The 23,644-nt window shown below is 36.0% G+C and overlaps 5 protein-coding genes across 8 annotated transcripts; 2 read left to right on the top strand and 3 right to left on the bottom strand.

The window, feature by feature from the left end:
* Positions 1 to 117: 117 nt before the first annotated feature.
* Positions 118 to 3,471, top strand: LOC100182045 (alkyl/aryl-sulfatase BDS1-like). Of its 3 annotated transcripts, XM_026834237.1 has the most exons (6): positions 175 to 328; positions 622 to 860; positions 1,480 to 1,605; positions 1,667 to 1,762; positions 1,874 to 2,014; positions 2,134 to 3,471. In XM_026834237.1, the coding sequence occupies exons 2-6, from the start codon at positions 635 to 637 to the stop codon at positions 3,309 to 3,311; spliced, it is 1,767 nt and encodes a 588-aa protein (XP_026690038.1). In that variant the 5' UTR covers positions 175 to 328; positions 622 to 634; the 3' UTR covers positions 3,312 to 3,471. The 3 variants fall into 3 exon arrangements, with proteins under 3 accessions (XP_026690039.1, XP_026690038.1, XP_002127104.3); XM_026834238.1 differs by lacking the exon at positions 622 to 860 and having other exon boundaries at positions 118 to 328; XM_002127068.4 differs by lacking the exon at positions 175 to 328 and having other exon boundaries at positions 402 to 860.
* Positions 3,472 to 3,673: 202 nt separating this feature from the next.
* Positions 3,674 to 6,056, top strand: LOC100179718 (tetraspanin-18-like). Its single transcript, XM_002127113.5, has 6 exons — positions 3,674 to 3,835; positions 3,996 to 4,184; positions 4,429 to 4,590; positions 4,651 to 4,812; positions 4,976 to 5,047; positions 5,639 to 6,056. The coding sequence occupies exons 1-6, from the start codon at positions 3,782 to 3,784 to the stop codon at positions 5,684 to 5,686; spliced, it is 687 nt and encodes a 228-aa protein (XP_002127149.1). The 5' UTR covers positions 3,674 to 3,781; the 3' UTR covers positions 5,687 to 6,056.
* Positions 6,036 to 14,717, bottom strand: LOC100179715 (kinesin-like protein KIF12). Its single transcript, XM_018811646.2, has 16 exons — positions 14,466 to 14,717; positions 14,242 to 14,295; positions 14,105 to 14,183; positions 13,955 to 14,042; positions 13,781 to 13,890; positions 12,551 to 12,709; positions 11,837 to 12,064; positions 11,469 to 11,613; positions 11,090 to 11,208; positions 9,919 to 10,007; positions 9,396 to 9,562; positions 9,015 to 9,136; positions 8,529 to 8,665; positions 7,502 to 7,873; positions 6,860 to 7,242; positions 6,036 to 6,569 (listed from the first exon to the last, which is right to left on the bottom strand). Exons 1-16 carry the CDS (start codon positions 14,579 to 14,581, stop codon positions 6,448 to 6,450), a joined length of 2,490 nt encoding a protein of 829 aa, XP_018667191.1. The 5' UTR covers positions 14,582 to 14,717; the 3' UTR covers positions 6,036 to 6,447.
* A 765-nt stretch (positions 14,718 to 15,482) lies between these two features.
* Positions 15,483 to 21,867, bottom strand: LOC100177371 (ADP-ribosylation factor-binding protein GGA1). Of its 2 annotated transcripts, XM_002122580.5 has the most exons (14): positions 21,706 to 21,867; positions 21,327 to 21,411; positions 21,053 to 21,227; positions 20,821 to 20,944; positions 20,441 to 20,589; positions 19,918 to 20,091; positions 19,323 to 19,548; positions 18,649 to 18,786; positions 18,018 to 18,235; positions 17,598 to 17,674; positions 17,270 to 17,541; positions 16,855 to 17,027; positions 16,363 to 16,473; positions 15,483 to 16,013 (listed from the first exon to the last, which is right to left on the bottom strand). In XM_002122580.5, exons 1-14 carry the CDS (start codon positions 21,743 to 21,745, stop codon positions 15,900 to 15,902), a joined length of 2,076 nt encoding a protein of 691 aa, XP_002122616.1. In that variant the 5' UTR covers positions 21,746 to 21,867; the 3' UTR covers positions 15,483 to 15,899. The 2 variants fall into 2 exon arrangements, with proteins under 2 accessions (XP_002122616.1, XP_026690019.1); XM_026834218.1 differs by lacking the exon at positions 18,649 to 18,786.
* On the bottom strand, positions 21,786 to 23,542 carry LOC100177374 (translocon-associated protein subunit alpha). Its single transcript, XM_018811696.2, has one exon. It carries the CDS (start codon positions 23,470 to 23,472, stop codon positions 22,558 to 22,560), a length of 915 nt encoding a protein of 304 aa, XP_018667241.1. The 5' UTR covers positions 23,473 to 23,542; the 3' UTR covers positions 21,786 to 22,557.
* Between the last annotated feature and the right edge of the window lie 102 nt (positions 23,543 to 23,644).

Genomic DNA, 23,644 nt, shown 5'->3' with positions numbered 1-23,644 from the left:
ATTCTGTCCAAATATTCTGATCGTGTTTCAAACAATTGCCAAGGGTCTGTAGGAGTCGTGAGGATTCAGTTTCCTAATTTCTGGAATGTTCTTTGTATACTATTAAATGAGACGAGAAAATAGAACGAAAAGATGTCCCATCTTGCCCCACTCTACTTCTATCATGTTTTTAAGGGTCCAGTGCCTCGGAAACGCACTACACCGCTGCATGACACTGGATATATCGTGGAGAATGATGAGAACTTTTTCGTTCACAAGAAAAAGGATGTTGTATGGGTTACTGATGGAATATACTTAACAAGAAGCTTTTCAAAGGCGATGATCGAAGGTATGGTGTATTACTATAGCAGAATTACTTCTATTGTGTTTATTGGCATGAGAATAATTTATGTCGTAATAAACATTGCTACAAATTACTTTAAGTCAAACAGTTTGTAAACGGTCGGAGCAGAACTTTCGTCTCTCGTGCGACGTGTTTAATGATTAATCTATTTCTCTTGCTTTACCATTTCACAGCGAACAAAATACGTGATCAGCTTGTCGTTTAAAGTTTGGCACACTGCACGTTAGGATATAGTTAAAAGGCTTTAAATGCAAGTTCTATAGTGCTTTTATCTACAGAAGTAAGGCAATAATGTCGACCCTTGCGAAGCTGGGTGCGTTTGCCATTCTACTGGCGATCGGTTATCACAAGGTTTTCAAGGCACCAGCGTCTTTAAAACAAAGCCATGTACAGCAAGATGATGTTTTGACAAATGAAATGGATTTGAACGCACAGAATAAGGAAGTAGTTATAACAGTTACTGATGGAGTATACGTAGCAAGAAGCTTTTCAATGGCAAATATGGCGATGATCGAAGGTATGGTGTAGTCATGTTGTGTGAACCACAGCCGCAATATAGCCATGGAACATGCCAATATTAATGTAGCATTAAACATGTTTTTTGTAGTGCTTTTGCTCAGAACTGTAAACCAAAAGCCCTTTTTACAAAATAGTCAGGTTTCTCAACTAAAACTGCGAGATACAGCGCTTAGCGTATCTAAAAAATACAGACTATGCAGCGTTCTTTTTCTTAAACAATCAAATCGCCTTGCTACGCTGCGGTGCCGGTGACTAAGCATTTCTATAAAAAAAACCAAACTAGCTCACACCCCACCGTCAACCACAAATTCAAACCTATAAAGCTATGTAATACTCTTTATTTTCTATATTGGCCAGCGGTTAGTATGTAGTACTGTGGGGTAAAATAGGACACTTTAGTTAGCACCTATAACCTAAATCATATACTTCCTAATTATGTCTTGAACAACTACAACGTCATTTTGGAGTTGCGGGGCTCGGGTTATATGTTTATGTAAATACTTACCAAATGGAACGAGATAAAGGACATGAAAAGTTCTATCTCCCTCACTATACATACATACAAGTGTGTTCTTATTTACACTTCACATTTAGCACAAACTATATTCAATTGCCAGGTCGAGATGGGATAATTATTGTCGATTCTACTTTGGGTCCTGAATCTGCTTTAAAAGTTCTTGCTGCCTTCAGAAACATCACTGACAAACCAATTAAAGCAATTCTAGTCACACATTTTCATGCAGGTTGTGAAAAAAAAACTTACGTTTTGTTGACAAGGCATTTATATTGTGAATCATTAAACAGATCATACTGGTGGACTGGATGCTGTTCTACAAACTGTAGAGAAAGGAATAGATGTGTACTCACATAAACTTACCAAAGATCAATTATCGGAATCTTGTAAGGATTCTTATTTTACCGAAAATTTAATCCAAAATACTTCTGCGTGATACTAACACGGTTATATATTTCGAATTTAGCATTTTTCACATTTTGTAATTATGTTTGAAGTTCTCACGAGACAGGGGGCGACGGAACGAACATCCCGACAGTTTGGAATGAAGCTACCATCTTCCAAGGTACCCAACTTCACTTTTACAGCTGTGCACCCAACTCATACTTTCGATAAAGAACTAACTCTGAATATAGCAGGTGAGTAATATGAGAAGCTATAAGTGTTGAAAACGTAATGTAAGTAAGGAATACTATATAGGGGTAGTGCTAAACAGCGATTTAATATTTTAATAGAATCGATTAATTTCTCAATATAGGAGTAAAAATCCAGCTCTTCCATACTCCTGGTGAAACAAACGACCATTGCAGCATATGGTTACCTGATAAAGGTGTCTTGTTTTCCGCTGACAACCTTTACAGCAGTTTTCCCAATATATATCCTGTGCGTGGTGAGATACGTGAAGTACGACAATGGGTGGAGAGCCTGGACTTCATACGTTATCTAAAGCCTGAATATTTGGTTCCTTCACATATGGATCCTGTAATAGGGAAGGATGAAGTTTGGAAAACAATCACGACGTATCGGGATGCCATGCAGTTTGTATACGATCAGACCATTCGATGCATAAACAAGAATATGCATTTGGATGATATTGTTAGAACTGTGCGGCTACCAGCTCATTTAGAAGAACAAAAGAGTTTGCAGCAGTGGTACGGGACAGTAGAGTGGTCGGTGCGGAGTATTTATGGACAGAACCTTGGCTGGTTCACCGGCAACCCGGAGGACTTGACGCCACTCAGCTCCCAGCAAAGAGCTGAGAAGTTTAACAGTTTGCTCGGGATGAGTGGACAGAACAGCATACAGAACATGTTGCAAAGTGCAGAGGAAAACTTACAGTTATCGTATTCGCATTTTGAAAATAAGGGAGCCTACTTATACGTAGAAGGACAGTGGGCGTTGGAGATTTCGGCAATGACGTTACGACTTACGAAACCTGGAGAAGCAATGTATGAAGAGGCAAAGTCTGCAATGATCAAGGCGCTTAAACATAAAGCTAAAGGCACAAGTAACTGGACGGCCAGAAATTACTATCTATCTTGTATCGTGGAGCTTGATGGAAGTGGTATAGTACTCGACATGACCGAAGTAAAGGAATCGTTTCTCTCCAAAGTTTACATTGAAGATATAATGTCAACGTTTCCACGACGATTTAAAGCAGAAGGATGCGACCCTAAATTCAAGCAATCAGTTCGGTTTCATTTTAGTGATCTAAAACGAGACTTTGTTTTCTTGGTACGTAACTGCATATGTGAGTTTGTGCAGATGAAGAGTCGCATGCCGGACTCGACTGACGTCACGCTGACAATGACGTCAGAAGTTTGGAGAGATGTCATAAAGAAAACTCGCAGCGGATTTTCTGCTTATATGGCTGGCGACATAGTTATCGAAGGCGGAGTTTTAAACTTCAAATCTTTCGTTGCTTTGTTCGACTAAAACAAAAATCCTTAATTCCTATACCGCATGCAATCTCTTTATTTTGCCTTTTGCTAAGAGTAGTTTGCTTTACATATTTTTGTATTTTCGCATGAGTGTCTGCTTACCACCAGCAGTCTATAATATGACGCTTTAAAATACAATAAAGATGATTAATTTATATCGTTATATAAAAGTACCAAATCGAGATCAATTTTTAGCGCTCTCCAATTTATACGGTAATGTTTAGAGTTTTACTGTTAGTCAAATAAAGCAAGAAAACGTCAGAAAACTTGAGACACACACAGCATCACGTCGATTTAACTTGATCGCAGCTTCGTAGTAGCCCCAGGCACCTATGACGTCTTGCTTTAAAACTATTACACCATTAGAGTATACAAGCTATACGAAGATTTATTTAGTTACTTGGTTGTAGTAGTTCGTTTGTGTTGAACTTAGCGATTGTAGAATTATAACTGTTTTTCGTTAATATGGGAAAGCGACGACTCAACTACCTCGTTATCATTTTCAATTTTCTGAGCTTTGTAAGTATATGAGACTATTTTTAAACAAATGTAGTTTAAAATTTAAAAATTTTATGTGGTAAAACTGTAGTTTGTCTCTTTTGCAGTAAAATTTTACGAAATAAGCTGTTTAGTACGTGTTTAAATCTTCTTATATGTAGCATAACTTGTGTGTTATCAGATCTTTGGTGCTGCTGTTCTCGGCCTTGGTATATGGGCTGCCGTACAAAGTGGAGGGCTCAATAATGTGGTGAATGATGTAATGTACGCAGGGATCTATATTCTAATAGCATGTGGTGCTGTGGTGATGCTGTTAGCATTCTTTGGATGTTATGCATCCGTTGCTGAAAGTCAACCAGCTATTGTGGCGGTAAGGCATGACAAAATTAAGATAATATTATAGTTGTACGAGTAACGTATACATTTCAGTGGATGTAGCCTAATGTATATATAGTAGGGTAGGGGAGGATAGGACATGTTTTTACTTTTTTTCTAAAAGCAACTTTAGTTGGTTAAACCATGATCAGGAAATATGGGATTTAGCTGCAACGGTATCTCATCCTACCCCACTCTATACTACCCTATTTTACGTAATATTTTTATGCGTTTTTTAGTACTGCGTCATTTTGCTTGTGAGCGTTGGACTTGAGATCGCAAGCTGCATCATCCTTTTTGTTTTCTATAACGCATCAAGGAGTGGTTTAAGTGATTCATACATGACGAAGTATGGCATCGATACTTCTATAACTACATCATGGGACGAAGCTCAGCTAAAAGTAATTTATTCTTTATACAAACATATTGTAGACTGTTAAGTAGTTAAATTGTTGCTTCAGGGAAAATGCTGCGGAAAAGAATTTTCGTCCGATTGGGACAAATCCTTCTTTTACAAAGCAAATGGAACTTACCCGTTATCCTGTTGTGTTAGAGACGCTGAATCGAACATTGTAGACTTGGAGAAATGCAACAATGGGGAACATGGTTTTATTTATACCGAGGTAATTTTTTTAACTCTCTAGTTCGTGTGGCATTAATTTATTATTTAGATGCGAATAGACGGCTCAAATTTTATGATTTTTTACCGTATTTTCAATTATTTTCTTTCACCGGAAATTAGTTTATAAATATACATATACACACATATATATATATGGTTTATAGGGGTGTGCATGGATCCTCAAGCTTTATTATTACGCGATAGCAGGAACTACAATACCAGCTATCATGTTCCAGGTATGTTTGAATTACTGACCAGTTAATCTTTCGGTCGTGGTAAAAAATAATCGAATGATGCCTAATTGTGACTAACTACTAACATAATGTGCTTTCAAGGCAATTAAATATATAAATGATAAAGATATCAAAACGAACGTGGCGGACAAAACATGTCCGTGACAAACAAAAAATTGTCTGTGACAAAATTAGTTTATGGCGATTAAAATACAGTAGGATGGGGGAAGATGGGACACTTTTTACTTCTATTTTCTCGTCCCATTCAGTAGTAAACAAAGAACAATCAAAGAAATATGAAACTATGTCCTCGTGACTCTCATAGACCGTTGTTAATTGTTTAAAACACAGTCAGGATATCTGGATATTATGTGCTAAAGGTGTCCCATCTTCCCCCACCCTACTATATGTCCGCAAAACAAATCTGTGACGTAATTTAGGGCCTGTAATGACATAATTTTTACCTCACAAACAAAAAATATCTCTGACCCACAGACGGCTGACTTTAAATGACCGTTCGGGACATGACGTACTTTGTGACGTCCAAAACTTCCTCTATACAGTATGACCTAACTTATGTTTCATCGTTTCCAGCTCATTTCTGTTGCTATTATCGTCTGCTTGTACCAATATATTCACTGATGATGTACAAGATATATGCAGAGGAGAAGCTTCATAGTGAAGATGTGCATGTGATCTAATATAGTAGAGTGGGGAAAGATGGGACACCCTTTCATTCTATTTTTCGTCTAATTTGATAGTGAACAAGGGCAATGAAAAGAAATACGTAACCGTATCCTTAAAACTCCCACAAACCGTTCTTAATTGTTTAAAACACGATCAAGATATTTGGATATGATGAGCTAAAGGTGTCCCATCTCCCCCACCATACTAAATGTTATTTAGCTTTTATCAAACACATTAATGCTTGTAGTTCATACGTTTAGATTTAGTGTTTCAGGCACTTGTACGGCAAATAAAGTCAACTTTGTAAATAAACGACCGCAAACGATTATTTTTTTCACGGTGTAAAATGTGTTATACGGAAAATGTAAGTAAAAACTGGAAACAGTCTATTCAACTTTCGAAAACTGTAAAAAAAATTGTTGATCTTACAAAAGCAAAGGTAAGCATATAGTTTGTTGTTTTGAAAACACCAAAAAAGTATCACAGTATCAAAGTAAGGAGTCGTGCAAAAACAGATTTTTGGAAATATAAACAAACTGGTAAAATACAAAAAATATAATACTGAACTACAAATAAGTAGTTGTACCGCTCAGAATAAAAAAGAAACCACCGCGATCTGTTTACCGGTTTATACTTTGTTTGTTGCTATCATTTCCTCGTGTATATTTGTATGATTGCCACTGAATTATTTGTCTGTTCGTCCAAATTTAGTTGTGTCACGTGACAGGTAGCTTGTTTTTAGTTGGTTGTCGTTGCATCGAACGCTGGTACGAGTCTATTTCATGGTCAAGTGCTTCCATCTCTTGACGCATTTGGTGATTTAATCGACGGAGGGAAGCTGGAAAAAGCATTTTTTTATCTCTATAGTCTTTCGTGAACTGGACATAGCATACCACATGGCTTTAAAAGAGCAAAAAGGTCGAAAAACATGCTTTGATTAATTTAAAGAAGTTTAATAACCGTGGCATAAGAGAGGGTAATTTGGCACAGAAATATCATGTTTTCTTATTGTGTTTTGAGCGGTTGACAAAACTGTTTTGCACCTCTGCAGATGTTCTTCTAATACCAAAAGAGAACGAGACCATGTCCCTCTTACCCTATCCTACAACATAGTGGAGAAGAACTTACTTGCTGATAGTTCCTTCGTCATTGAACTTCTAGGAGATATATCCTGAGCCTTGTATGCTTCATTTGGTAAGGCACCACCTTTATGGCTGATGTTGTTGTTGTTTGGCACCAGAAAATTCGGTTTATTAAACCGCACATGAAAGTTTGCTGGAAGCTTTTGGTTTGGGTTGCGCAACGCAGAGGAATGGCCGTCGTCCGTGCTACCAGTATCGTAACCGTGATTTCCATACACAAATTCTGGACGAGGTTTTGTTTGATAGTCTCTCATTGGAAAGTCTTTCATGACGTCACTATCCTTCTTTTGTGACCATGTGTTTTGAGGCAAGGGTCTATTCATTGTCTGCTTTCGCTTGAACTGGGAAGCGTATGAAGTTGCTTTCATCCTGGTAAACAAGTGCATTAGTTTTATTGTAAAATATTTAAACATACATCGGTTTGAAACTAAAACTCTATAGTAGAGTGCGGTAAAACGGGGACAGTTATTCTTTACTTTATTTGATGGTACACAAAGAATATTTATGGAATCATATAATCGTATTAAAGTTTAGGTGCTAACGGTTTCCCATCTTACACCACAGTACTATATAGGATGCAAAATAAATTTGACGGTTGGTTAAATTTTAGAAAATAATTGATACTTACCATTTTGAATTAAGATGACTCGGTTTCTTTATGAAACCTTTATTCCCAGGAGGACCAAACTGTCTGTTCGTATGTGGCGACCCTCGTAGAGGCGGTAAGTGTTCATTCGCCATTATCTTTGGTACATGCTGTGCTGGTTGAGGCGACTGGTTCCATGCAACGAATGGTTCCTGCTGATTTGGTGGTCTATGATCGTTATGGTAATGATAAGTATTGTTGTTCATTACGTTGTGAGGGTTTGTGTTGTAAGGAAAGCTCTTTTGCGACAGTGGTGTCAACGATGAGCTGAAAGTTCTTAAAGATTGAAGTGAATGCCCGGAGTTTGTTCTACTAACGAAAGATGATCCGTACATCGGACTTGACAACATTAATCTGAAACATAAAAAAAATATTAGATAACTTTTAGTAACAGTAAACACCTCGCCAAGAGTATATAATCAAGCCTTTCTATTTCTGTTTGCCAATTAACTCAACCTGAAACTACTACAAAAGTAAAAACTGACCCGCGCAGTGCAGAGACCACACCACAACTTGTCCAGTAACTCCACCCATACAGGTAAGAGATCAAACTGACCGACACTACATAATGTAAAGCTCTGGTGTATGGGTCAGAAAGTTGCTAGAGATAAACGATACATGTACACCTAAACAAACAAACCAGTCTTTTCAAAGGTATAGAGTATCTCATATCATATTCGTTTTCAGTTGGTGTAACGAGCGACGTGGGCGTCTGCACGTGAAACGCGATGGCCTAGCAAACCTTATGATTCTTCCAGTCATGCTACGACCTAGTATTGTATTTTTGAGAATGTGCGACTTGTAATATAGATTGGCCCGAGCCGAATGAAACTCTACACCAGCAGCACGCTCGGTGGTCTTTTGTTGTTACATAACAGACCTTAACGTTATGTCAGCACATATCCCTTTTAGAAATAAGAGTAAAGTTTAGTCCAATCTTGGTGAACCATGCATTTGCACAACATTTCAGTTCAACAACTGCTCAAAACAAGGTTCGGCCTCTTTTCACCTGCTCAGGTCCTCCAGTTTCCTTGCTAGTTTGTCGTTGTCTCTTGAAATAATCCGGTGTTCTCTTTCGTCGACGCTGTGTTGTGTCAGCAAGTTATGATTCTCGTTACGTAAAGCTTCGTTCTCCACCATATACTCCTGAAGATTTGTAAGATTGTGTAATGAATTATATAAACATGTCAATGCAATAGTACAATCGACAAACTGTTGCACAAGCCCGAGTAATGAAAGAAACGTAAATAGTTGGGTGGGGAAAACTTAAGACACCGTTTCATTCTGCTTTCTCCTCTTATTTAGTAGTAAACAAAGAACATTTAAAGAATTTCAAAACGGTATTCTTACGACTCCCATAGACCGTTGTTAATTGTTTAAAAGACGATCAGAACATTTGGATATCATGTGCTAAAGGTGTCCCGTCCTCTCCCACCCTACTATATATTGGTCAATATTACAGGTTAAAGTGGTTAGGTATTTATGTATGATATACCTGCAGCATGCCGTACAAACTGTTGTCAGACACTGGACGGTGGTCGGGTGACTCAAATGAACTTGCTTTGGAGCCATCTGATGTTGACTTTATAGCGGGGAGGGCAGGCAACATCTTGTTAGCTGGGAAAATATACATTAAGTTCGAAACATTTTTTTATAGTTATAACAGGTTGGGGTAAGATGGGACATTCATTTTCCTTTGTTTTCTTTACCTATGTAATAGTAAACAAAGAATATTTACAGAAACATCAACCCGTAGCCCCTGACTCTAAAAAGAGTTATAGTTGTTCGAATAACGATCAGGAAATATAGGAATTATGTGGTAACGTATAACACCTTGCTTCACTATTTTACATTATTTTAATTTACGAAATTTTACCTCTACTTTCATTTGTATCCACTGTATTTGGTTTGGGGAACTTGGGTTTTTCACGATGTGGAAATTCTAATTGATCTCGAAGAAACAGATTTTCTTGTTTCAATAATTTCATTTCACGTTGAAGTTTAAGTATTAGTTCTTCGCGTGGGTCGATTCGAATAACAGGTCTGTGAAATTATTCCTACTGGTAAATTTTATTACAATTTCACGAACAGTTTATACCGTACTTTAAGTAAAACGTAGTTTTTATGTCCATAACATATAGTAGGGTGGGAAGATTGGACACTTTTTCATTCTATTTTCTCGTCCCATGTGGTAGTTATTAAAGTAAATTTGAAAAATTATAAAACCGTAACCCCACGACTCCCACAGATCGTTGTTAATTCTTTAAAACATAACCAGGGTATTTGAATACTATTTTCTAAAGTATCCCATCTCCCCCACCATACTATATAAAGGTCAAGTCGAACACATACAGACTCACACTACCTCAAATCAAAGTTTAAACATAAAAATACGTTACTTGTTTTTTATTTTTCTTGCCCGTTTAGCGTAGCGAAGCGTGTTTAGGGTTTCTGAAACGTTGTAGCTCGACGGGGTCACGCAGGCAATCTAAAAGAAAACGAACATTTTATAACAAGATCACCTAACAATCAATATACAAAACCTTATTCTATAAAATATGGAGTTATAATATACAACGTACAATAACCTCTGTTAAGTCATGGCACACACATGAACAGCTGATGTCAGTCTCAATCTCATCTTCTTCTAACATGATTTCAATTTCAAGTTCCCAAAATTTCCAATAACCTCCAAACCATGACTCATGTTATACTAATTATTTGACTCCTCTTCAAGCAGTGCTTAGACTTTCTTTATAGTAACGCGTCTGTCCTACGTAATTACCTTCAAATACACAAGCACCCTTCACGATAACTACTAATACTTGTAACAAACGTAAATGAAATGCGGGAGACTTTTCTCACAGCGTTATCTTCATATATGTATAGGTGACAATCACCACGTTTCTATACACGGTCTAATTTGTGTAAGTTACAAACACACATTTTTAAAACCTCGCCTTGACTAACTCTGCCTTCGTGCTAAATTGGTCTATAAAGTTAATTTGGAACTCAAGTGCCCTTTGTCGAATGCGCAGTAAAACAAATACTCAGGATAAAAGTAAGCCGCGACAAAAGCGAATTATTTCAAGTTAAATTCCCGGTGACAGTGACCTCTTAACCGCCCGTTAAACTTGAAATGCCGAAGCTTTCTATTTTCGTGGCAACTGTTACGGCAAGGTCGGCAAAAAGCTTAATCGGGCGGTTAAATACACATAGGTGTTACCACACGGGTCGAGTTACAAGATTCGTAGTTAGATTTTAACCACGCAAACAGTCTGAACAAGCTAAAAGTTGACGTGAACAAACATACAGTATGTGTGACTATAATGATTCCAATGTAGCACTTGCAGCGCGCAAGTGTTACTGGTAATAAAAACGGTCACTCTTCGATTTAATAGTAAATTTCACTCAATAATACTTATAATGCACAACGATTTATCAACAAACAATGATTTAGAACGACTGGTTTGTGACAGAACAACCCGAAGTACATAAAGAATATTACATCAAGAACAGGTATCTATATGTGCTCACTAAATTATATTTATTTTCTCCATTTCCACCTACCATTAACGTAACTCCTGATCCACCAAGTCCATCAGCTAACAATTTCGTTAACTTGCTGTCTCGGAAAGGAATGTGTCCTGTCCTTTTCTTCGGGTCACTTAACGCAGATATACAGTTTCCTAAAGTAAATTAACAGCCCATACTTAAATACATGCTTTAACAGCCTCATATACAGTTGATACGTGGTTACATCTGACATGAACCAGTTGCTATTACAGCAGCACATGGTTTTATTAGGCCTTTTTTGTTATCAAAATATAATATAACTGTAAACATACATGGCCTGGCAACAGTGTAATGTTTTGACTGGAACAATGCTTCACTTGATCAAAAAAGGTTTTAAAATAATTGTGTTTGTACAAGGGAAAAAACCTCCCACCTAAAGTTAATAAACTTCGGTTTATATTGGTCGCCTCAATGAGTGTTTCACCAGTCGAACCCGTGTCTTTTACTTTTTCACTGCCTGCCAAGTCCACAAAAGACACTTTACCGTGCTTCGTGACTGACATGCCTTCTTCTGTAGCCTGGGGATTTAAGAAGTATTAGATTACATTTTCTAAAGCTGTATGTGATCTGCAGTGCTTTTTATCTTAATGAGAAAAAATAGTAACTGCTTAGTTTGTTTTTGTATTCTTTATATTGTAATTATTTCCGAATGCTAATTGCCATAAATAGATTTCCGTATTTTATTTAAAATTGAAAAAAAAAAAATACTTTTCACATAATTAGCTCACCACTAGAACTTACTGATTCGCTATCCAGATATACGGTTAGAATGCTGTGACTTCGACTCGAATGTTCATTCATATTATGTTCGGCAACCGCTCTGTTTCGCATTCCATCCTCCAACACGCTCATCAGGTCATCAAGTGATTCGATCTCACGAACAAACAGGTTCTCGACATGAAAACCTTGGCCTTTTGACCAACGAACCTGCACCGACTCGTAAGCAAGCGGGTTCAGTAGATCCTGGACCTAAAAAAATCAGATATTGTAGGTTGGGGTAATATGGGACACATTTTTTATTAAATTTCCTCGTTTATTTGGTAGTAAACAAAAAACTAAAACTGTATCCACACGACTTCCATAGACCGTTGTTAATAACACGATCAGGATCTTTAGAAATTATGAGCTAAAGGTGTCCCATCTTTCCCTACAGTACTATACAATGAAATTTCAAGAATTCAATATATATAGTAGGGTGGGAAAAGACGGGACCTCTTTAGCACATAATATGCAAATATCCTGATTGTGTTTTAAACGATTAACAACGGTCTATGGGAGTCGTTAGGATAGTACGTTTTTTTATCTTTTTGAATATTTTTTTTGTTTACTACCAAATGGGACAAGAAAATAGAATAAAAATGTGTCCCATCTTACCTCAACCAACTAGATATTAACTTCCGAAGCAGTTTTAGGTTATACTTTACATTTGAAAAAATAAACATTATTAAATTTTACCTGCTCATTATAAATCTCCAGGTACGATGCTTTCACTGTGTAGTTAACGTCGTTGCCTTCCAGAACTTTCTCCATTAGAAACGCAAAGCTGTATTGTATCAACCCATAACAACCCAAGTCTTTGAGGGACTTTTCTTGCGTCATGCTATCAGCTGCTTCCTGAACAGGAATATAAAACCTTGCGTTATAACTGCAGAAGTACACTTTTTATCAGTTTTATCACGAAAAGCTCTTACTCATGTAAAAGGCGATAGCAAACGAGGTCACCGGATTATTCAAAAATTAAAGGCGCAGCAGTTTATGGTATATGCACAATAGAAAGTGGGAAGATAGGACACCTTTTCAAACTATTTTCTCGTCCCATTTGGTAATAAAATAGAACTTTCAAGGAGGTTAAAAACATGTCCCCACGACTCCTATACATCGTTTGTAATTGTTTAAAACATGATCAGTATATTTGGATAATATGTACTAAAAGTGTCCCGTCTCCCATCATCTACATTCGAAACAAAAAATGTTTCAGTCTGTAGTCTTTTAGACCACAACCAATTGTATTGATAATGGAATAGAAAACAACTTTGCATTCAACGCGTGGGAAACCGTTTGATTAAAACACACGCTTCAGGAAAAACATGTTGTACACGATGAAAGAACAGACAGGAAGATGGTGGAACGCGTCGTAAGTCGATTGTTGTCAATAAATAGCGAATGTGACAAGTCTATGCCTGAAAGTTTACTTTATTTAAAAGTGTGACGTTGAAGAGTTATCTTATACTCATGATTCCAAACACTTAACAGTGACCCGCACAAATATGTTGTCAATATATTATGAATGTTAAAAACTCTTGGACCTTTTTTACGCAGCTTTAATATTTAAGTGTACATTTACTTTCCCTTTTCACTTTAAATTTTATTTGATTTAATAATCCTGTGTTTTGTTCAGTAAAATCCATTATCTGTTCAAATAAAGCTATTATTTACCCAACTTTAAACAGTATTTACATTCGGAGAGTAAGAACTTTAGGTAGTATATATAGGTTACCCTTATAGCGAACGTAAAAAATGCAAATTGAACTATTCATATTGGTCATATGGGATCAGACAGTCATTTAACGCAACAATGTGTCCATAAATCTCTCTGTAAGCGCACAACTCTCAGCAGGTGGTAAAGTCCTTGCGCGTTGGAGGAAACTTTTAGTCCAGAACACGACCTAATAACAAAATACTCACCGGCGTGACAGGGCCTGTCATTGTGTAAGTTTTCCCCGATCCAGTTTGCCCAAACGCAAACGCAGTGCAAGCGTATCCATCTAACGCCATGCTAAGCAATCTTCGCATACCTAAGAACAAAGAGGGTATTGCATAAACCAACACTTGACCGTGTTCTACAGTCTCCTTACATACCGCTGTGTTCAAATACTTGCTTCTGTGTACAACCAGGTTGAAATATCCCGTGAAACGAAAAAGTCTTCGCGGCCGTCTGATTTTCAACCTATTTTTTATAAGGCATGCCATGAAAAAAATAAACACTCAATATAGAAAATGTATACTTACCAAGATTGCACCATCAGATGGAAATCGTGTCGACGATCCATCATTCCTTTCCACCTCTTGTTGATTAAGTGGTCGAACTCTGAAATAATTCACCGTTTTACGAAGTTAGTTAGAAAACACGAACAAGTATTTTGTACCTTGCTACAACATGAACGTCGCTGCCATCCACATCCGACTCTGACGATTGAACCCTATAAAGCAAGGTTTTCATTACGACCATACTCTCTTGAAATGCTCTCCTAACTCTTAGTGAACACACAAGCCCAAAGCTGGGCAGTTTTGATTAACTAGTACGTCCTACTCGAGCATCTTTCCCATATAAACAAACACTGTACTACGTCACATTGTAGTGTGGCATTACCTTGGCGGCAACAAAGAATAATTCTGCGTCTCTGGTTTTTCTGGCGGCGTTGTTTTATCTTGATTATCGGTATTTTCCTGGTCTGGTTCACTGTTGTCCTGTTCCTCGACCTTCATTCTGATATGTTGCCGACAGTCGTCAAATAGAACTACTTCTTTTGTACATATTGTGGTATTAGTTGCAGTTATAACCAAATACGATTTATGAGAACTAGTACAACGTCCTACTTTTCTAGTAACTAGAATCGTAAATATTTCATTTCAATGCGACCGTTGCGCGATACCAAAAGCATATTGCAAGAGTTTGAATTAATACCAACTACCATATATTAAATTCGGTAAAGAATAAACTGAGAGATACCGATTCGTCGTTTACATAAACCTATTAAAGCTGAGTTTATACATTTTTTGTTGCATGCACAGACGAGTATGTTTGCTTTTCCTTGTAAATTTGCTTTCTCAATTCTTCGTACTACCACGCTTTACATTTTTTATTGATAATAGGCTAACCATTAAATCACTTAATTCTTGGTAACTCCCTTTGTATCATGGTACAAGCTGTGGTTTCGGTTTTACTGCTTGCTTTGACTCCTCGTTGACAGTCGCTGTTGCTGGAAACACGCACGCTGAGTCTCAGTTTCTCACCAACCAGTTCTTGACGTCAAAACAAGCGAGCCCCTGCTAGCAACGTAGATACATACCATGTCTTCCTAATCCAATTCACGAGAGTACAACTAGTGCTAATACACAAAAGTAACCCGATGCCGCATTCTGGGGGTCCGTGCCGAACCTGACACGCATTATCTTTGTCCGGATATATAATCTTAATCAAACGCTACAATGATTACACAAAAGAAATTGTCCAATCGTTGTGAAATTAAACCAGCTTAAATTAACTAACTTAGTGTGTAGTATAATTGTCACCAAAACAGGTTTCAATTTTAAAGCAGCTGATCAGAAATTTGGTGCTGAATTAAATCTAAAAACCATATGGTTGCCAAACCTAAAAACAGCAACATAAGAATATTCTTTTTATTCGACAATTATAATTGCACATAAGCAAAAACTATGTAATAACATGTAGCGCATGGTATAACGGAACGTTATTAAACGTATAATGAAATCACGAACCGTTTAACCGAATAAATTTTGAAAATGAACACGGCTTCGGTATCTGAATAAATGGAACCAATAAAACAAACGTGAAAAAATCAATCAAATTGCATTTGTGACGTCATATTTGTCCGCAATGACGTCAAATTTTGTAATTGTTGATTCGAGATATGAACCGCACCAGGCGATTATATGATGCTACCATATTTATAACTTTCAACATATTTAAGTGTATGTTCATTGTGGTAAGCATGACACTTCGAGTGCAGGTACATGGTATACCACCAGCAGGGATGAACTATATTTGACCATATTGTGACGGTTATAACTTGCCCCACTGATCCGCTGGAGGAAAATTATTTATTTCACCGGTTTCAAATATCGAAGTTTGATCGTCGATTTTGTAATCTAGTTTGAAACGGACCTTCACGTCTTTCTGTGAAAATTATGACAAACATTATGTTATATTGTATTTTTTTATTTAAACAGTGATTTGTTTTACTTAATTTATTTTATATCAATTTTATAAAAAGGTGTTTAATCCAAATTAATCGAATGAATATTATTCTTTTGGTTTTACCCATAAGTTGTTTTGTTTCTGATAGAATTTAAGTTTTTTTGGATTTTTTTATACATTCTTTGATCTTTAGACGTAGGTACAAGTTTAAACAATGAAATTAAACTGCTTGTTTAAGAAAAAACAACATACACGTATTTAACAACATATATTGAACTAGAATAAAATAAGTGTCATTAACAACATTCTACATTGGATTCCTACTTACATGTGCAGGATTGGCAATGATCATGACTTGTGTAATAGGAGGACTTGATAAGATTGGGTTAAACGCAGCTAGATCAGTGTTTGATGGGGGTTGCAACTTAATACGCATTACCTGTTGGGAAAAACATGGCTTGTATCATACAAGATTCACGCTTGTTATTTTATAGTGTACTGTGTTACTGTTTTAAACAGGATTAATTTATTAATTATTGTGGCAGAATATAAATATAAACTACTAATGTGTAATATATAATATAGGTTGTTTACAGTAACATTTAGATTAATAAAAAAAAACAGTAAAGAAAGAAGAATTAGCAGTAAATTGACAGTTGTTAAAAAACACACTAAAGGTAAAAAACCTAAAACTATAAAAAAAAATTATAAATTAAAAATGTGTCTGCTAAACCCACCATAAAGATAGTATAGTAAGACATAAAAACCCAGTTTCTGAATTCAATGTTTACATTTGGAAAGTGATTTAGACATTGCTAACCTTAGGAACTGCTGCCTGGAAGACAATATTTTCGACTGGGTTGGTTCGTGTGCTCATTATAGACACGACAGCTACAAGTGTGTCAGTTCTAACAGGTGAGGCGTGATCCTTTGCGAAGTGTAACATCACGCGAATACCATTCTTATCATATACCGTGAGTGGGGCAAAGGTACCTGGCACACCAGATGAAATATATCATATATTGTAAGTAATAATATATGTATTATACTACCAATAAGACCTATACCATAAAAAATACCGAATTTTCCCAACTTATTATTGGAATATGCAAAAAAATCTTCAAAAATATTTTAAACCAACAATTTGATAAATTTGGGTAAAAATGAAAAGTTTCTATAGCAAGTTGAACAGCAATTGTCCAAAAATCGCATTAGTAATTAAACTTTTTACTCACTTGGACGGATGGATTCTAATGCGACAAATACATCCGCTAGCGACATATCTTGAGTTTGTGGTGGTTGTGTCGGCATTACAGTGGGTGGGGGGTTGCTTGATGCTATGAGAGGTTCACTAGTGGGTAAGGAAGTAGGTGGGGGGTTTAGCGGCAAAAGTGGGGCAATGGTTGTGGGTTGAGGGGGTTGAGATTGGGGTATGTCAAATAATGAAGGAACATCTGCAACTGGTTTTTGAGAAAGTTGATGAAGCGTTGGTTTTGCTGCAGGTTTTCTGTGCAAAATATGAGAGGAAAGTTTAAATTGTAGGATAATGTATTGGCTACTTACGGAAATTGACTTTGTAGTTTATGTCCAAGTGTTTGTTCCATTAAACCCCTACTTAGTGCATCTATGTCCGAGAATGCCTAAATTAAAATAAAATATTTTACGCACTTACCCTTAATAAAAAAATATATATATATATTGTAAATTACTGTGTAATATTAATTCAGAAAGTTAAATTCGCGAGATAAAGTTGAATAATTTATATGCCTGAAAATGTTGGGTCAAATTTAGTTAGGAAAACTTGGTTGCTAAAGCTTGGCTATTATTTATGTTTAATATTTCACATAAAAGGTAGTATATAAGTAACAAAACAAGTAATAATAACTTTTTACAAACTGAAAAATGCTAGCTTATAGGCAGGTAAAACATCTTAAGAATATTAATTACCTAACTTAACCACAATAGTTGATAGTGGTGACTTACTGAAGGTTTTTGCTGTGGTTGAGGTGGTGCAGTAAGTTTGGGGATCATGGGTGTTGGGTTGACAGGGGCAAGGGTAGGGGGTTGCGGGGGTGGGTTGGAGGGAAGGAGATCATTTAGCGAGAATAAACTGTTGACATCATTGGTGGTTGGAGGAGGAGCGGAAGATGTGGATGTGGGAGCAGATTGGAAGTCCAGGAGCATGTTATCCATGGAGGTTTCTAATGAGGAGTAATAAAGGTCAAAATTGAGGGTAGAGTAGGTATGTGGAAATTTAACAGGTTAATTTTGACAAAAAACACATTAATAACAAGATATTTAAAATATGTTGATTGGCATGTTAATGTTAGGCACTGTTGTATTGAACTATACTTAATGCATCTAGTAGCATTGTAGAAATATTGGATAAACTAACTTGCATGCTATAATTAAATGGTAAACATCCCAAAGGAGTCACCGCTCATCAACAAAAAAAATTAATAAATTGTGTAGGCTAATGAGGCTAATGAGTATAAATTGGCTAGAAACAATACTGCTGTTCTTTTGGAACTGTAGCTCAGTATTGCATTAAAAATAAGTCTAAAAATAGCAAAATTCAATGCATTATAATTAGCTTTTGCAGGTTAGAGCCTACCATTGTTACTTTGCAATGAATTAGGAGGTGGGGTTAGCAGCATGGACGAGTAAGTAGAACCAGTAGCTGGTAAATCATTAGATGATGTTGTAGGGGTAAAATTTAAATTTGCAAGATCAAGTAAAGTGGATGAGATTTCTGTGCGAGGGTGAAAAGCAGGTAATTAAATTAATTACAATAATTATTATAATTATTGTAGAATTTGTAATTAGTTTGCGAAAAAATGATGCACCATTTAAGAAATTTATCATTTTTAATTTTGAAATAATTAATTTTCCTATAAATTTGTGTAAAATGGGTTGTGTAGGTTAACAATCCATGTATTATAAAGATTTGATCAAAGTAAGAATCAAATCTCCTATAGATAATAATTAGGTTCAAAACTTAATCATTAGTTATGATGATTAATTTGAGTAAATGCAAAAAGCATGCTCATTAAGTCACTTGTCCTACATGTAAGCAAAAAATTAGTTGGGCAAGCTTCCTTATGTTAAATTATATAATGATATTCTAAAATAAACCTAAAAAAATGTGCTTGTAAGATTGGACCAAATTAATAAATTATTTATTATTATGTCGCGTATTATGTATATTTGATATGTCTGTTAACTATAAAATAATTAGTATAACTTGTACAGCATTTTGTAATATCATTTTAAAAATTTGTTTGAAACCTTTTTCTACTTCAGGTTGTGGTTTGTCAGGCTCAGCTGCTCCGTCTGCTTTCCTGTCAGTCACCGATGTCAGTTTTGGGGAAACAATCTTTTCGAAAGATTGCATGACTCGTGTTACGTCATCATTTGCTCTCAGGATCTCCATGAGAGCACCCTCATCATCATCTGTGTCCGATGCAAGGCGGAATAATGTTGGTCGCAGTTTGTGACAGCTGTCATACAGTTCCTGCAACAAGTGTGGACTTTAATTAAATAAATACTTCAAAAGGTTGAGCGGCGTATTTGTCCTTTTGCAAAAGAAGTGACAAAATCCAGTATTTACCAATGGGTTGCCTAAATTGTTGGTAGTACAGAAAAACAATCATCCACAATCAACAAAATTACATATTTAGTAACTCATAAGTGGGCAAAACGTGTATAAAACAGAACACCTGTTTTATAACAACTGTCGTTTTCACTGGAGGATAAAACAAGTTTCATTTAAAACAGGGTCAGGATCACATTAATATTTGGACATTTCAAAATCAGATGTTTTCAAAAATACTTTGCAAAAGTTCAAACTAAAAAAAAACAAATTAAAAGATAATATTCCTACCTTCATCATTTGCATATCACTGATGGCTGTCACATCTGGGTCAAAATGTGTGAGCATCTCATTAAGCAGACGAATATTGTTGGTCACTTCTTCAAGTGTTTCATTTCGTTTCTTCATTTTTTCCATTCTGTCTTCATCTTCTTTTACCACACTCTTTATCAAACGATTTGCTGCCTGGGAATGAATGAAATTTATTTTGTCTCTTTGCTCAGGATGACGAGGAACAGGAGAGATTACAAAAGAAAGGTACCTGCTTATTGATAAAAAAAGAAACAGTGTTTTGGATAAAAGGCGTGACCGTCACAATCTATAGACAATACTTTCTAATGTGTCATCCATATTATAATTATTTTACACCCTTTTTATTTTTTGGTTACACGAACACATTAGCCAAGGTTCCCGAACTAATATTTTTTAAGAAATGTAACGTTAACAGTTTTTCAGATACAAACTGCATTTTGGTAATAAAAACAGCTAATAAAATTTATTTGACTAACAAATGGGCTAATTGTTTTTGGTTTACCTGTAGGTCTTCTGGCCGGGTACTTTTTAGAAGTTTGTCAAGCTGTTTTCTTTTTTCCTCATCAGTAAATAAAGTATCTCTGCTTTCTTTTGGAGCTGGAATATCAGTAACCATTGACTGATCATATTCTGGATCAGTTGTAACAATACCTAAAGTAAATAAAAATAGATATTTTAATGATATTTTTGATTGAGTGGGTTTGAGACACCACTATGTGGGAAGAATCTATTTTGACAAATTGTTCTGTTGGGTAGCCTTTACAGGTTCATGTTCGGATTAGTTTAGTCCTATGTTCAGCATACCAACATCTACACATTACAAAGCAAATGTATAACTAGTTACCTAGGCTGATAAACCGTGAAGAAAAATATATATTTTACCTTGCTTTTTCAACATCTGGTATGCATCTCTTATTTTAATTTGATCAGTTAGTGCAATGCTCCATGTATACAACATCACCAAAACCCTTTTTTGAACTTTTTCTGATGTTTTATCACCTAAATACTAAACACAAAATACCATATGTTAAAACGCATGATTCAAAAGTAGTTTGGCACTGGATATAAGCAAAAACAAGTGTGGGTATAATTAATATAAACATGTTGTTTTTACCTTTGGTGAAACAACTTTGATCATTTCATTTAGAAATCTGTATTTTCCTAATTCTTTTTGAAAAATCTCCCCACAATTTTTAACACATGCTTCCAGCACTGTCAGTGCACGTAGTGCTTCTAATTCTTGTGGAGATTGGATTTTGTGCGCAATCAGCCGTGTTGCATTTTGTGCCCTACAAATTTGATAAACTGAATAAATCATATAGTGTCCTTACCTTACAATAACTATTTTTGTACATACAATGGATATACTTTTACACAAGGTTACTTACCCTTCTATCTCAAAATTAACTTTGTCACAAAATGCCATTATGTATTCCCAATCATCTTGGCGATTCAGTGTGCTTGTGGCTTTGTCTAGATAGATAGATATTTTACCACACTTTTCTTTTAATAGCAAAGATAATTGCAGCCAAACATCCATTTTTTACATTTAAACCAATAAATAAAACTGGAACTTGATTAGGTGATCCGTTTTTTTTACATATCAGATTTTTACTACATTTAAGATAGCTTTGATGAAAAATAAGCAAGACTAAAGATGTGTTTTATGCATAATAGTAAATGAATGCATTTTTTTACTTTCCGCACATTTACTCATTTATTAAAAATACTTTACCAATATCAAGTTTACTAGACCTTAATACTTACTAAGTAAGGTTTCCAGTGTTTCATTGGGGTCATCTGCCATATCAACCTCACAACTTATTATTTTATTGCAAAACGCCTACTGCACTACAAGATGCCACACAACCGCAACCAATTAATTAAAATAGAAACAAGATGTCATTAATTTGGTCAAATCGGAATCTTTCTAAAATCTTAATTCTATTTGTCGATTCTCAATTTAATTTAGAAAAACCAGTTTGCATAATTGCTTGCCGACAAATAAACAGAGCAAAATCAAGCTTCAGTTGAAAAAGGTAGACGAATCGGTCATCATAGAAACTTTACACTGATGTTTCGCGTTCTATTTTTTACGAACCACACAAAGTTCAAACACCCAGTTCCAGCAAAGCAAATTGAAATAAAGGCTGATTCACAGAAGATGAAGTACAGAGATAAAAGAGACTTTACAGCGAAACTTACGAATGATATTTTTGCTAAACCGTGACAATTATTAATTATTTTTTGTCAAATTTTGATAATTAAAAAATGGTGCAAACATTAGCCAGAATGATATTGCACATTCCCACCAAGTTGATCAACTGAAAAAGCAGGTACTAACTAGGTCTCCATTGAAAATATACAAAAAAAACATTTGCTTCAAATTTTAAAGTATTTGCTTCATTCTGTACAATGAACTTCTGTGTTTAAATAGCACAGACACCTTTAAGAAATTAGGTTTTTTTTAAATCGCTTCAATTATATATCAGAAAATGTGCTGCATTCAAAACCGAAATAACAAAAAGAACCAATCGATACCACTAGCCTTCTGACCATCTGTAGAAATTTATAAAGTGTGCTAATTGAAACAGCGATGCAGTTTGCTTAATATTGGAATTACTCAGCGGCAGATGCTTTTTTCGTGTGGCGCTTTCTTGGAGAACGACCAGGAGAGGGGGAACCTTTGTTCATCGCTTTTAAAGTTTCCTCTGGGATCCACTTGTAATCAACTGGGCCATTGGTTCCAGTTTCAACTGCATTACCATTTGGTGAGGTAGCAGTAACTGTGGAGGCGGGTCTCTTCTTTGTCTTTCTTCCTTTCGAACCAACCAGATGGTACAAACCAAAGAGACCAAGGAATCCAAGAGCCATCAACATAATGTACATGAAGAAGGTTTCAGCATCAACTCCTTCTTCATTCTCCAAAACTTGAATTGTTTGGTTGTACACGGCATCCTTATAGATATTTTCCTCAGTATCTTTGTAGTTAACGTTAATAAGAAGCCCAAATGAGCGTCCACCTGCCAACTCACCAGGCAGGAAGTCGTATTGAAATGATCCTTCCTTTCCAGCATCAATCATCTTGTTAGGAGCGATCACTGAGAAATTTTGAATTACGTAGGAGAAATCCTGAGGATATCTGAAAGAACCATCAATGCTGGTGATAATGAAGTTATTTGACCCAGTGTTGGAGAAGTGGATCAACCCGCTTGCCTTCTTCCCTGCAATGATCTCTGGTTCAGCTCCTGAATTGAAGATGATGGCAGTTTCCGCTTCCCTGTGAGCTGTGATTGGTTCAGCTTCATCTTCGGTCTCTTCTTCAGTGGCTGCTATGTTCGGGTCCTCCGTTTCCCCCTCCTCCTCCACAACACTCTCATCCTCATCTTCTTCCACAGCTTCCCCCTCATCTTCGTTCATCACCTCATCCTCTGCAGCATCTTCTGCTGATGCCAATCCCTGCTTTTCAACGAGCATGACAGTAGGGAAAACAAGCAAAAATAACAACGAGAATTTGGACAGATTTCGAAACATGATTCGTCTTTAATAAATATAAAACTCTATAAATCTGGGTGAACTGAGTTGAATTTAAAAACAGATTCAGAAAACTTATTATACAAAAAAAGTTTAGGAAAGTTGGATTGGCATGCTGCCTTTTAAATTATTATTTTAACAGCGACTAACAGGTTCGTACATATGCGTGTTT

The sequence above is a fragment of the Ciona intestinalis genome, chromosome 4 (assembly GCF_000224145.3).
Source record: "Ciona intestinalis chromosome 4, KH, whole genome shotgun sequence".
Taxonomy (NCBI): Eukaryota; Metazoa; Chordata; class Ascidiacea; order Phlebobranchia; family Cionidae; genus Ciona; species Ciona intestinalis.
The sequence above is the reverse complement of the archived record's forward strand: the minus strand, read 5'-3'. Positions and strand labels throughout refer to the sequence as shown.

Bases quoted from the DNA above. Each gene is read 5' to 3' on its own strand.
- LOC100182045 (XM_026834237.1), top strand. From the start codon at position 635: ATGTCGACCCTTGCGAAGCTGGGTGCGTTTGCCATTCTACTGGCGATC. The intron at 1,606-1,666 runs GTTGTGAAAAAA...ATCATTAAACAG, and splicing joins AGTCACACATTTTCATGCAG to ATCATACTGGTGGACTGGAT. The intron at 2,015-2,133 runs GTGAGTAATATG...TTCTCAATATAG, and splicing joins ACTAACTCTGAATATAGCAG to GAGTAAAAATCCAGCTCTTC.
- LOC100179718 (XM_002127113.5), top strand. From the start codon at position 3,782: ATGGGAAAGCGACGACTCAACTACCTCGTTATCATTTTCAATTTTCTG. The intron at 4,185-4,428 runs GTAAGGCATGAC...TGCGTTTTTTAG, and splicing joins GTCAACCAGCTATTGTGGCG to TACTGCGTCATTTTGCTTGT. The intron at 5,048-5,638 runs GTATGTTTGAAT...CATCGTTTCCAG, and splicing joins TACCAGCTATCATGTTCCAG to CTCATTTCTGTTGCTATTAT.
- LOC100179715 (XM_018811646.2), bottom strand. From the start codon at position 14,581: ATGAAGGTCGAGGAACAGGACAACAGTGAACCAGACCAGGAAAATACC. The intron at 11,614-11,836 runs GTAAGTTCTAGT...TTAAATCCCCAG, and splicing joins TATATCTGGATAGCGAATCA to GCTACAGAAGAAGGCATGTC. The intron at 7,874-8,528 runs GTGAAAAGAGGC...TTTATGTTTCAG, and splicing joins AAACTGGAGGACCTGAGCAG to ATTAATGTTGTCAAGTCCGA.
- LOC100177371 (XM_002122580.5), bottom strand. From the start codon at position 21,745: ATGGCAGATGACCCCAATGAAACACTGGAAACCTTACTTA. The intron at 19,549-19,917 runs GTAGGAATATTA...CACTTGTTGCAG, and splicing joins GTGATATGCAAATGATGAAG to GAACTGTATGACAGCTGTCA. The intron at 17,675-18,017 runs GTAAGTCACCAC...ATTTTAATTTAG, and splicing joins AACCACAGCAAAAACCTTCA to GCATTCTCGGACATAGATGC.
- LOC100177374 (XM_018811696.2), bottom strand. From the start codon at position 23,472: ATGTTTCGAAATCTGTCCAAATTCTCGTTGTTATTTTTGCTTGTTTTC.